At 42.3% G+C, this 13,693-nt stretch overlaps 1 protein-coding gene across 1 annotated transcript; it reads left to right on the top strand.

Moving 5' to 3' along the window:
- The first annotated feature begins 7,400 nt into the window (after positions 1 to 7,400).
- LOC110486149 lies at positions 7,401 to 13,291 on the top strand. The gene is made up of 5 exons (XM_036939741.1): positions 7,401 to 7,430; positions 7,729 to 8,011; positions 11,974 to 12,294; positions 12,483 to 12,620; positions 12,755 to 13,291. The coding sequence occupies exons 1-5, from the start codon at positions 7,401 to 7,403 to the stop codon at positions 13,066 to 13,068; spliced, it is 1,086 nt and encodes a 361-aa protein (XP_036795636.1). The 3' UTR covers positions 13,069 to 13,291.
- The last annotated feature ends 402 nt before the right edge of the window (positions 13,292 to 13,693 follow it).

Raw genomic sequence — 13,693 nt, forward strand, 5'->3', positions numbered from 1 at the left:
TCCGCCCCTCTGTCCCGAGCTGCCCCTCTTTCCCGAGTTGCCCCTCTGTCCAGTGGGTTCATTTAGAGGGGTTGCCGTGGGTAGGAGGCCACGGAAGCGGACAATGGGGCGGAGTGGGGGCCACGTCCAGCACCAAAGCCGCCACCGCGGACAGATGCCCACCCAGACCCTCCCCAATAGGTTCAGGTTTTGCGGCCGGAGTCCGCACCTTGGGGGGGGGGGGGGGGGGTACTGTCACACCCTGATCATAGTTTGCTTTGTATGTTTCTATGTTTTGTTTGGTCAGGGTGTGATCTGAGTGGGCATTCTATGTTGTGTGTCTAGTTTGTCTGTTTCTGTGTTTGGCCAGATATGGTTCTCAATCAGAGGCAGGTGTTAGTCATTCTCTGATTTGGAACCATATTTAGGTAGCCTGTTTGGTGTTGGGGTTTGTGGGTGATTGTTCCTGTCTCTGTGTTTGGGGCTGTTTTTGGTTTTTCACGTTTCTTGGTTTTGTTAGTCTATTCATGTATAATTTCTTTATTTAAACCTCTTGGAACTCTAGGGGCGGTATTTCATTTTTGGATAAAAAACTTTCCTGTTTTAAGTGCGATATTTTGTGACGACAAGATGCTCGACTATGCATATAAGTGACAGCTTTGGATAGAAAACACTCTAACGTTTCCAAAACTGCAAAGATATTGTCTGTGAGTGCCACAGAACTGATGCTACAGGCGAAACCAAGATGAAATTTCAATCAGGAAGTGCAGCATTTTTTGAAACCGCCTCATGGCAATGACTCCTTATATGGATGTGGAGAAGCTAGGAGTCAGCTTACATTTTCCACGTTTTCCCCAAGGTGTCTGCAGCATTGTGACGTATTTGTAGGCATATCATTGGAAGATTGACCATAAGAGACTACTTCTACCAGGGGGTCGCTTGGTGTCCTCTGTCGCAATTATTGCGTAATCTCCAGCTGCAGTATTTTTCCGTTTGACTCAGATGAGAAACCGAATGCAACGAATGATTTTTCATCGAATAGAATTGTGAAAAACACCTTGAGGATTGATTCTAAACAACATTTACCATGTTTCTGTCGATATTATGGAGCTAATTTGGAAAAAGTTTGGCGTTGTAAGTGACTGCATTTTCCGGTCTTTTTCTTAGCCAAACGTGATGAACAAAACGGAGCTATTTCTCTTATACAAATAATCTTTTTGGAAAAAATTAACATTTGCTATCTACCTGAGAGTCTCGTCATTGAAAACATCCGAAGTTCTTCAAAGGTAAATTATTTTATTTGAATGCTTTTCTTGTTTTTGTGAAAATGTTGCCTGCTGAATGCTAGGCTTAATGCTATGCTAGGCTATCAATACTCTTACACAAATGCTTGTGTAGCTGGTTGAAAAGCATATTTTGAAAATCTGAGATGACTGTGTTGTTAACAAAAGGCTAAGCTTGTGTTTCAATATATTTATTTCATTTCAATTGCGATTTTCATGAATAGGAAACGTTGCGTTATGGTAATGAGCTTGAGGCTATGATTACGCTCCCGGATACGGGTTTGGAGTCGCAAGAAGTTTTAAAGAACCATGAATAATAACCACGCTGCGTTTTGGTCCGCCTCTCCTTCGACACAAGAAAACCATAACAGTCAGAGTCAATTTAAATGATGGAATTCACTCATAAAGTGGAGTATTTAAGTTGAATTGAATTCAAAATTTCAACGATCTTCAAGTTTTGGAATTGAACTTTTTGGTCTGTTTTGAATTGGAATTGAATTAGAATTCAATATTTGTACATTTCCCAGTTAGTGCACTTACAGTGCAGTCCTAAAGTATTCATACCCCTTTTCCACATTTTGTTATGTTAGTGTTATTCTAAAATAGTTGTTTTTAATCCTCATCATTCTGCACCCAATACCGTGCAAATGTATTAAAAATAAAAAACAGATACCTTATTTACATAAGCATTCAGACCCTTTGCTATGAGACTTAAAATTGAGCTCAGGTGCATCCTGTTTCCATTTCTACAACTTGATTGGAGTCCACCTGTGGTAAATTCAATTGATTGGACATGATTTGGAAAGGCACACACCTGTCTATATAAAGTCCCACAGTTAACAGTGCATGTCAGAGCAAAAATAAAGCCTAGACATGATTGTGTCGAGGCACAGATCTGGGAAAGTAAAATATTTCTGTAGCATTGAAAGTCCACAAGAACACAGTGGCCTCCATCATTCTTAAATGGAAGAAGTTTGGAACCACCAAGACTTTTCCTAGAGCTGGCCATCTAGCCAAAATGAGCAATCGGTGGAGAAGGGCCTTGGTCAAGGAGGTGACCAACAACCCGATGGTCACTCTGACAGAACTCCAGAGTTCCTCTGTGGAGATGGGAGAACTTTCCAGAAGGACAACCATCTCTGCAGCACTCCACCAATCAGGCCTTTATGGTAAAGTGGCCAGATGGAAACTACTCCTCAGTAAAAGGCACATGAAAGCCCACGTGGAGTTTGCCAAAAGGGATCTAAAGGACTCCCAGACCATGAGAAACAAGATTCTCTGGTCTGATGAAATTAAGATTTAACTCTTTGGCCTGAATTCCAATTGTCATATCTGAAGGAAACCTGGCACCATCCCTACGGTTAAGCATGGTGGTGGTAGCATCATGCTGTGGGGATGTTTTTCAGCGGCAGTGACAGCAAAGTACAGAGAGTTCCTTGATGAAAACCTGCTCCAGAGCGCTCAGGACCTCAGACTGGGGGGTGAAGGCTCACCTTCAAACCGGACAATGACCCTAAACACACAGCCAAGACAACACAGGAGTGGCTTCAGGGCAAGTCTCTGAATGTCCTTCAGTGGTCCAGCCAGAGCCTGGACTTGAACCCAATCGATCATCTCTGGAAATATCTGAAAATAGCTGTGCAGCAACACTCCCCAACCAATTTGCAAACATTTCTAAAAAACTGTTTTTGCTTTGTAATTATGGGGTATTGTGTATTGATTGATGAGGGGGAAAAAATGATTTCATCCGTTTTAGGCTGTAATCAAACAAAATGTGGAAAAAGTCAAGAGCACTGTAGGGCTCTATTTCAACAAACCTAACGCAAGGGTATCTTTAATCGCAGGCGGTATCGCTATGGGTTCAGGGCTGTGTCACATATTTGTGTCACTTTCATTATCACAATTGTCGTGCGTTTCCTGGCGCCGCAACGAAAGGGCTGGATTCTGATAAATGAACAAGTTGTGGCTGTGCCGAGGCTTGGCCCCTCACCGGCCAATCAGAATGTGCTCCATGCCGAAATGTGTGGTTGCTTCAAGTTGTGCATTTACAGTCTTTTGTGAATTCCAATTCCAACGTTAGTCCGTTATAGTTTGTTAAATGGCTTACAGAAACGAAGTAACAAAATGTAGACCTATCTTTGCTACATATGTTAACTTGAACCCATTTGCAGTCCACATTGTTCTAAGTACTTGCATGGCTTCAATACCATTCACACTGATATAGGGGCTAGGGCCTAGTGCACATTACATTATGGCTGAGCATGGACACGCCAAACATTGTCGATAAGCATTATGAAAGTAATTATTCATAAGTCCTAAAAAGAGAAATAAATTATAATCAAAACCAAAACAACTTGTTTTAAAAATAGGCTTTGTCACACTTACTTACAGGCACCATCATTTCTCCCTATTGGCATATAAAATGAAAACAACTCAGACTATGGAGGGTTTTACGCACATCCACATTTTTCACAGTAGCTGGACATAGATCCATTGCAGAACATTGATCTAAAATTGAGCCTAGAAATAGTACTGTTGGGAGCTCTGGATACACCGGGTGGGTCAATTACTAATACTCTTTGTAAAAGTATTTATCTTCAACTCGCAATCTGTGAGTTCCATTTGATTAGATAGATTGAAATTGTATGTAAAACATCACAGCATAGTTGAAAGATACAATGCCTTGCGAAAGTATTCGGCCCCCTTGAACTTTGCGACCATTTGCCACATTTCAGGCTTCAAACATAAAGACATAAAACTGTATTTTTTTGTGAAGAATCAACAACAAGTGGGACACAATCATGAAGTGGAACGACATTTATTGGATATTTCAAACTTTTTTAACAAATCAAAAACTGAAAAATTGGGCGTGCCAAATTATTCAGCCCCTTTACTTTCAGTGCAGCAAACTCTCTCCAGAAGTTCAGTGAGGATCTCTGAATGATCCAATGTTGACCTAAATGACTAATGATGATAAATACAATCCACCTGTGTGTAATCAAGTCTCTGTATAAATGCACCTGCACTGTGATAGTCTCAGAGGTCCGTTAAAAGCGCAGAGAGCATCATGAAGAACAAGGAACACACCAGGCAGGTCCGAGATACTGTTGTGAAGAAGTTTAAACCCGGATTTGGATACAAAAAGATTTCCCAAGCTTTAAACATCCCAAGGAGCACTGTGCAAGCAATAATATTGAAATGGAAGGAGTATCAGACCACTGCAAATCTACCAAGACCTGGCCGTCCCTCTAAACTTTCAGCTTATACAAGGAGAAGACTGATCAGAGATGCAGCCAAGAGGCCCATGATCACTCTGGATGAACAGCAGAGATCTACAGCTGAGGTGGGAGACTCTGTCCATAGGACAACAATCAGTCGTATATTGCACAAATCTGGCCTTTATGGAAGAGTGGCAAGAAGAAAGCCATTTCTTAAAGATATCCATAAAAAGTGTCATTTAAAGTTTGCCACAAGCCACCTGGGAGACACACCAAACATGTGGAAGAAGGTGCTCTGGTCAGATAAAACCAAAATGTAACTTTTTGGCAACAATGCAAAACATTATGTTTGGCGTAAAAGCCACACAGCTCATCACCATGAACACACCATACCCACTGTCAAACATGGTGGTGGCAGCATCATGGTTTGGGCCTGCTTTTCTTCAGCAGGGACGGGGAAGATGGTTAAAATTGATGGGAAGATGGATGGAGCCAAATACAGGACCATTCTGGAAGAAAACCTGATGGAGTCTGCAAAAGACCTGAGACTGGGACGGAGATTTGTCTTCCAACAAGACAATGATCCAAAACATAAATCCACATCTACAATGGAATGGTTCAAAACTAAACATATCCAGGTGTTAGAATGGCCAAGTCAAAGTCCAGACCTGAATCCAATCGAGAATCTGTGGAAAGAACTGAAAACTGCTGTTCACAAATGCTCTCCATCCAACCTCACTGAGCTCGAGCTGTTTTGCAAGGAGGAATGGGAAAAAATGTCAGTCTCTCGATGTGCAAAACTGATAGAGACATACCCCAAGCGACTTACAGCTGTAATCACCGCAAAAGGTGGCGCTACAAAGTATTAACTTAAGGGGGCTGAATAATTTTGCACGCCCAATTTTTCAGTTTTTGATTTGTTAAAAAAGTTTGAAATATCCAATAAATGTCGTCCCACTTCATGATTGTGTCCCACTTGTTGTTGATTCTTCACAAAAAAATACAGTTTTATATCTTTATGTTTGAAGCCTGAAATGTGGCAATAGGTCGCAAAGTTCAAGGGGGCCGAATACTTTCGCAAGGCACTGTAATGGCACAATTGGTTAGGAGACCGTAAAACGGCGCCCATCTCCTCCGGTGCCATTTTCTAGACTCTAGAGTTATGTGTTCTTCCAGTCCATTTTATATCAGGAAATAACATAAGTCAACATCAAGTGGGGAAACTTTTTCATAAAATAAAGTGTTGAGAGTCATTCATAGCTTTTTGCAGAAAGCAGGATTATCTGATTTTAGAAGAGGGCTATAATGTGAGAATTTTTTTTTTTTTTTAAATGAAGCTTAATATGTATACTAAGAAGCTGGTCTGCAACCAGTCATCCGGGTCAACAGCATCAATGTAACAGTATAATTTTAAACCGTCCCCTCGCCCATACCCGGGCGCGAACCAGGGACCTTCTGCACACATCAACAACTGACGCCTACGAAGCGTCGTTACCCATCGCTCCACAAAAGCCGCGGCCCTTGCAGAGCAAGGGGAACTACTACTTCAAGGTCTCAGAGCAAGTGACGTCACTGATTGAAACGCTATTTAGCACCCACGCTAACTAAGCTAGCCGTTTCACATCCGTTACATCTACATATAGCTTACTAACATATCTAAATGTAACAATACCATTTATTAAATGGTGAGCAAATGTATATTTAAAAAATGTATGATTTTTTTGTACTGGACATTATAGTAAGGTGTTATCCATTTAGAAATGGCAACTTCAGTAAATGTTTGTTTAAATTCTAATGTTTTGGTTGTCTGTATTTATTGATATTTATTATGGATCCCCATTAGCTGCTGCCAAGGATACTCTTCCTGGGGGTCCAGCAGAATTAAGGTAGTTCTACATTTTTTTTAAACATTACAAAACATTCATAACAGATTTCACTGTGTTTCTCCCCAACAGCTCATCGAATGGTGTTATCTTCATTGGCAGGTAAGTGTTCATTTACATGTGAACACAAGTCTCAAAAAGGTTTTAAAATGCTGTTAAAGTCCATAAAAGGTTAAGCAACACAACTTTTAATAGAACAACTTTGACAATATTGACGGTGTTAAATTGCTTATTTGATTATTAATCATTATTAATTATTTTTCCCGATCATCTCTTTTTTCTCTTTGTGAGCTGGTGAAGAGATCAGGCTGGTCGATGGCACTAGAAGCTGCTCGGGGACAGTAGAGATTCTTTACAAGGGCCAGTGGGGACGAGTGTGTGGCCAGAAGTGGGACGTAAACGATGCCAATGTGGTGTGTGGCCAGCTGGGCTGTGGGAGAGCTGTGAGTGCCCAAGGTAGTGCCCACATAGGTCAGGGTAGTGGTGGCAGGCCTACTTGGCTGGATGATGTTGGGTGTAAAGGCACTGAGAGCTCCCTCACAGAATGCTCACATGGAGGATTGAAACACCATGACTGTTTACAGGCTCAAGATGCCAGAGTTGTCTGCTCAGGTAAGAAAAGTCCCTCTGTTGCTATTGTGTTTGATAAAAGTCGAAATACCTTAATTTTCGTTGTGTCAACTTGGCATTGATTTAGTTGATAAAAATGATACTGAAATGCATTTAATTGTCAAATGTTCTTTCATGCCTAGTTAAACCTAATATCAGACTGGTCAATGGGAGTGACCTCTGCTCTGGGAGGGTGGAGGTCTATCAAACTGGTCACTGGCGAACCGTGTGTGACGACGTGTGGGACTTGAATGATGCTGCTGTGGTTTGCAGACAGCTTGGCTGTGGGAGAGCTGATAGTGCCCCAGAGAGGGCCTACTTTGGTCAGGGCAGTGGGCCCATCTGGCAGGATGATGTTGGCTGCTCTGGCACAGAGTGCTCCATCACACAGTGCCCACACACAGGAGGAGGAACACATAACTGTAATCATGGTAACGACGCAGCTGTTATTTGTTCAGGTAAGGGAGTCTCTTTGCCTTGTCTAGACATTTGGTTTGAATTGTTCAGAAAGGTCTCTTTAAAGACAAAATCCTAAAAAAAGCATATTACTGCAGTATTGTGGCCTGCTCTGCCACCTAGTTGAGAGTTGACCGTTGCACAAATAATCTTAACCCAGGCCTGAATTGGTGCTATATGACCAGATGGGGGCAACCTAGAACAGAGCATGTGGCTTATATAGTATGAAGACCAGATAGGTTGTGATTATTGTTTCCTCACTAAACTACATCTCTTTGACCAACAGGTGTTGTCTTTCAGAAGCCTTCACTCTCCACAGACCGGTCCTACTCTGCCTTCTTGCATGGAGAGGAAGTCCAGCTCACCTGCACTCTTCCATCCCGTATCCTCTGTAATGCTGTGGAGTTCATCTTCTATCTGAATGGAGACTCCGTCATGACCGTGACCGTTGGATCCTCACAGCCCAGGGCTACTTTAACAAAGTTTAAGACGGACGCTTCACACCAGGGCAGTTACAGCTGTCTCTACAGAACCCACTCCAACGGCAAAGCCATCAGCTCCCCTTACAGCAACGTTACTAAAGGTGAGGTGGTAGTTGGGAAACAAGTGTTGCTTAATCTACAGTGAGCTCCAAAAGTATTGGGACAGTGACAAATATTTTGTTTTGGCTCTGTACTCCAGCACTTTAGATTTGAAATGAGACAATGACTGAGGTCAAAGTGCAGACTGTCAGCTCTAATTTGAGGGTATGTTCATTCTAAACGGGCGAACCGTTTAGAAATGACAGCACTTTTTGTATCTAGTCCCCCCATTTTAGGGGACCAAAAGTATTGAGACAAATTCACTTATACAGTATGTGTAATGAAGTAATCAAACGTTTAGTATTTGGTCCCATATTCCTAGCATGCAATGATCACATCACGTTTGTGACTTGACGCACTTGGATGCATTTGCTGTTTGTTTTGGTAGTGTTTCAGATTATTTTGTGTGGCTATGAAATTTGTGCATCTAACTTTCTCACTCATCATTGTTCACGAATATATTCAGGACTATCCGTAATCACGGTAAAACATTCACGTAGAAGTTTTTAGAAACATATTATACACTGCTCAAAAAAAATAAAGGGAACACTAAAATAACACATCCTAGATCTGAATGAATAAAATATTCTTAATAAATACTTTTTTCTTTAGATAGTTCAATGTGCTGACAACAAAATCACACAAAAATGATCAATGGAAATCAAATGTATCAACCCATGGAGGTCTGGATTTGGAGTCACACTCCAAATTAAAGTGGAAAACCACACTACAGGCTGATCCAACTTGATGTAATGTCCTTAAAACAAGTCAAAATGTGGCTCAGTAGGGTGTGTGGCCTCCACATGCCTGTATGACCTCCCTACAATGCCTGGGCATGCTCCTGATGAGGTGTTGGATGGTCTCCTGAGGGATCTCCTCCCAGACCTGGACTAAGGTATCCGCCACCTCCTGGACAGTCTGTGGTGCAATGTGGCGTTGGTGGATGGAGCGAGACATGATGTCCCAGATATGCTCAATTGGATTCAGGTCTGGGGAATGGGCGGGCCAGTCCATAGCATCAATGCCTTCCTCTTGCAGGAACTGCTGACACACTCCAGCCACATGAGGTCTAGCATTGTCTTGCATTAGGAGGAACCCAGGGCCAACCGCACCAGCATATGGTCTCACGAGGGGTCTGAGGATCTCATCTCGGTACCTAATGGCAGTCAGGCTACCTCTGGCGAGCACATGGAATGCCACCCCACACCATGACTGACCCACCGCCAAACCGGTCATGCTGGAGGATGTTGCAGGCAGCAGAACGTTCTCCAGAACTGCGTCTCCAGACTCTGTCACGTCTGTCACGTGCTCAGTGTGAACCTGCTTTCATCTGTGAAGAGCACAGGGTGCCAGTGGCGAATTTGCCAGTCTTGGTTTTCTCTGGCAAATGCCAAACGTCCTGCACGTCCTGCACAGTGTTGGGCTGTAAGCACAACCCCCACCTGTGGACGTCTGGCCCTCATACCACCCTGAGTCTGTTTCTGACCGTTTGAGCAGACACATGCACATTTGTGGCCTGCTGGAGGTCATTTTGCACGGCTCTGGCAGTGCTCCTCCTTGCAAAAAGGTGGAGGTAGCGGTCCTGCTGCTGGGTTGTTGCCCTCCTACGGCCTCCTCCACATCTCCTGATGTACTGGCCTGTCTCCTGGTAGCGCCTCCATGCTCTGGACACTACGCTGGCAGACACAGCAAACCTTCTTGCCACAGCTCGCATTGATGTGCCATCCTGGATGAGCTGCACTACCTGAGCCACTTGTGTGGGTTGTAGACTCCATCTCATGCTACCACTAGAGTGAAAGCACCGCCAGCATTCAAAAGTGACCAAAACATCAGCCAGGAAGCATAGGAACTGAGAAGTGGTCTGTGGTACCACCTGCAGAACCACTCCTTTATTGGGGGTGTCTTGCTAATTGCCTATCATTTCCACCTGTTGTCTATTAAATTTGCACAACAGCATGTGAAATGTATTGTCAATCAGTGTTGCTTCCTAAGTGGACAGTTTGATTTCACAGAAGTGTGATTGACTTGAAGTTACATTGTGTTTAAGTGTTCCCTTTATTTTTTTTTGAGCAGTGTATTTTTTATTTACAGTAAAAGTACATCAAATGGCACAACACATTATTTACCATTCATTTCTATTGGGCACAAAATAATCTGAAACACCACCAAAACAAACAGCAAATGCATCCAACAAATGTGTACAGTCAGAAGCTTGATGTAGTCATTGCGTGCTATGAATATGGGACCAAAAATACTAAACGTTTGACTATTTTAAACATATACAGTACCAGTCAAAAGTTTGGACACACCTACTCATTCAAGGGTTTCTTTATTTTTCCTATTATCTACATTGCAGAATAATAGTAAAGATATCAGAACTATGAAATAACACATAGGGAATCATGTAGTAACCAAAAAAGTGTTCAACAAATCAAAATATATTTTATATTTGAGATTCTTTGCACAATCTTGGCATTCTCTCAACCAGCTTCATGAGGTAGTCACCTGGAATGCATTTCAATTCATATGTTTACCCTGTTAATTTGTGAAATGTGTTTCCTTCTTAATGCGTATCAGCCAATCAGTTGTGCTGTGACAAGGTAGGATTGGGATACAGAAGATAGCCTATTTGGTAAAAGACCAAGTCCATATTATGGCAAGAATAGCTCAAATAAGCAATAAGAAATTAAATTTCAAGAACTTTGAAAGTTTCTTCAAGTGCAGTCGCAAAAATCATCAAGTTCTTTGATGAAACTGGCTCTCACGAGGACCACCACAGGAAATCAAGTCCCAGAGTTACCTCTGCTGTAGAAGACACATTCATTAGAGTTAACTGCACCTCAGATTGCAGCCCAAATAAATTCTTCACAGAGTTCAAGTAACAGACACATCTCAACATCAATTGTTCAGAGGAGAATGTGTGAATCAGGCCTTCATGGTCAAATTGCTGCAAAGAAAACACTACTAAAGGACATCAATAAGAAGAAGAGACTTGCTTGGGCCATGAAACATGAGCAATGGACATTAGACCAGGGGAAATCTGTCCTTTGGTCTGATGACCAAATTTGAGATTTTTGGTTCCAACCGCCATGTCGTTGTGAGATGCAGAGTAGGTGAACGGAAGATCTCCGCACGTGTGGTTCCCACCGTGAAGCATGAAGGAGGATGTGTAACTGTGTGGGGGTGCTTTGCTGGTGACACTGTTGGTGATTTATTTAGAATCCAAGGCACACTTGTCCCGCATGGCTACCACAGCATTTTGCAGCGATACGCCATCCCAACTGGTTTGCGCTTAGTGGGACTATCATTTGTTTTTCAACAGGACAATGACCCAACACACCTCCAGGCTATTGGAACAAGAAGGAGAGTGATGGAGTGCTGCATCAGTTGGCCTGGCCTCCACAATCACCTGACCTCAACCCAATTGAGATGGTTTGGGATGAGTTGGACCGCAGAGTGAAGGAAAAGCATCCAACAAGTGCTCAGCATATGTGGGAACTCCTTTAAGACTGTTGGAAAAGCATTCCAGGTGAAACTGGTTGAGAGAATGCCAAGAGTGTGCAAAGCTGACATCAAGGCAAAGGATGGCAACTTTGAAGAATCTCAAATCTCAAATATATTTTGATTTGTTTAAAACTTTTGTTTACTACATGATTTCTTATATGTTGTTTTACAGTTTTGATGTCTTCAATATCATTCTTCAATGTAGAAAATAAAGAAAAACCCTTGAATGGTACTGTACGTGAATTTGTCCCAATACTTTTGGTCCCCTAAAATGGGACTATGTACAAAAAGTACTGTAATTTCTAAACGGTTCACCCTATACGGATGAAAATACCCTCAAATTAAAGCGGACCGTCTGCACTTTAACCTCATATTCATTGTGTCACACACATATTTCTCAGTTACAAGGTGTGAATATGGAATCACATTACAGTCATATTGCTGTTTACTTTCTTCCAAGTGGTCCTGCTACAGCCCAACATCTCTCTCAGTCCTCCAAATGGAGGGATGTTTTGGGAACCTCATGGGCCAGAGGTGACCAGGGGCCACAGCTTCTCCATCATCTGCTCCATTCAGCCACAGTATCCCGGAGGCCTCTTCTATCTGGACTTCTCTGGTTCCAACAGAACAGAGACTACGCCAGCAGTCAACCACTCTGCCTGCTTCCACTTCCCTGTTGCAGAGTATAAAGACCAGGGGAAATACAGCTGCAGCTATGGAGTCAACATCTCCACGTGGTCATTCAGGTCGGCTAATAGTGAACTAGCTGTCACCATTAGAGGTAAAATAACACGTGCTTTACATTTTTTAATTTAAAATAACATTTACGTGAGAGAAAAATCATAGTATTGTAAAATGATTCATAATCCTTCATATCACTTTTTTTTTATTTTTATATATCCTATGAATTGGCCATCTACAAGTCTTGATCTGTAGGTCTAAACCTTGAAATACCTACCTTTTCCTCAGCCTCTATGGTCCCCATCATTGCCTCTGGAGGGACTGGTGGGCTAGCACTCCTGTTTCTGCTTCTGCTTGTCATCTGTCTAGTCAACAGGAGGACCAGGAGGAGCAGCAAGCCATCTACAGAGACTGACCAGAGAGAATGTAAGTGATATCATCATACTGTAAACTCAAATTTGTCCCAAAGACTTTTGGTGATATCATTTTGTTTGTAAGGCTTTTTTATTCCCTTGAGTTTGTTCTTGCGAATATTCATGAGCAAACGTTTAATGCAACAGGTACTGACAACAGACACAGAGGGGAGGACAACGAAGAGGGAGAGGACTATGTGACTTTTGAAAACGTCTGTTACGAGAGAGGTCTGGAGAGAGGGAAGAGGGAAAAGAAGAATGAGGAGGAGAAAGGGCACAGCTGTGGGAAATCAGAGGATGTCTATGACAACGGGGAGGGAAACACTCAAAGAAAGGGTGTTTGTGGGGGGTCTCATGAAAAAATGAACAGTGACGATGATGAAGAAGTTTACGTTAATGTCTCCTCTCAGGACAACGCTGTAACACAGGCAGGCGCGTCAGCTGGGTACAGCTCAAGATAAAAAAAAAAGTAGGCTGCAAAAAAAAAAAAAAGGCTAAAATCATTCCAATCCCGCATTAAAATGCAACAGCTGTTTAGCGTATCGATTGGCTAGCTTTGGGAACATGCAGACATTTGCTTGGCGAGAAGCTGCCAGCCTGTGTACGTTTCTCTCAGCATTGAGCAGAGACAGAACCCGACAGTTTGCTTGAGGTCAGCTATCTAGGCTATTTTGATGTTGTCATTTGAACGCAGTCAGCTCTTTTATACACCGGCTACTCATACATTGATGTTGACATGGGCGGCGCATCCAGTCGGCTAGGGGAAGATAAGTTTACCCTAAAGTAAATTGAATGACATTTGCTAAAATTAGCTATCTTTTAAAAAATGTATTTAACCTTTATTTAACTAGGCAAGTCAGTTAAGGACAAATTCTTATTTGCAATGACGACCTAATAATTACTTGTGTCTTGTACAGAAATGAACAACATCATTACAAATACTACACCAGAGAATCTGATTTGACCACAGAGGATCCTTAGCTTCTTTTAAAAATGAGCTGTTGATTGTTTTAACACTTTTCTCACTTACCAGCAAACGGGTGTGGTCATTCTAATGTATGGTCCCTGGAGCTACGATCAAACCGG

The sequence above is a fragment of the Oncorhynchus mykiss genome, chromosome 13 (genome assembly GCF_013265735.2).
Source record: "Oncorhynchus mykiss isolate Arlee chromosome 13, USDA_OmykA_1.1, whole genome shotgun sequence".
In the NCBI taxonomy this organism is placed as follows: Eukaryota; Metazoa; Chordata; class Actinopteri; order Salmoniformes; family Salmonidae; genus Oncorhynchus; species Oncorhynchus mykiss.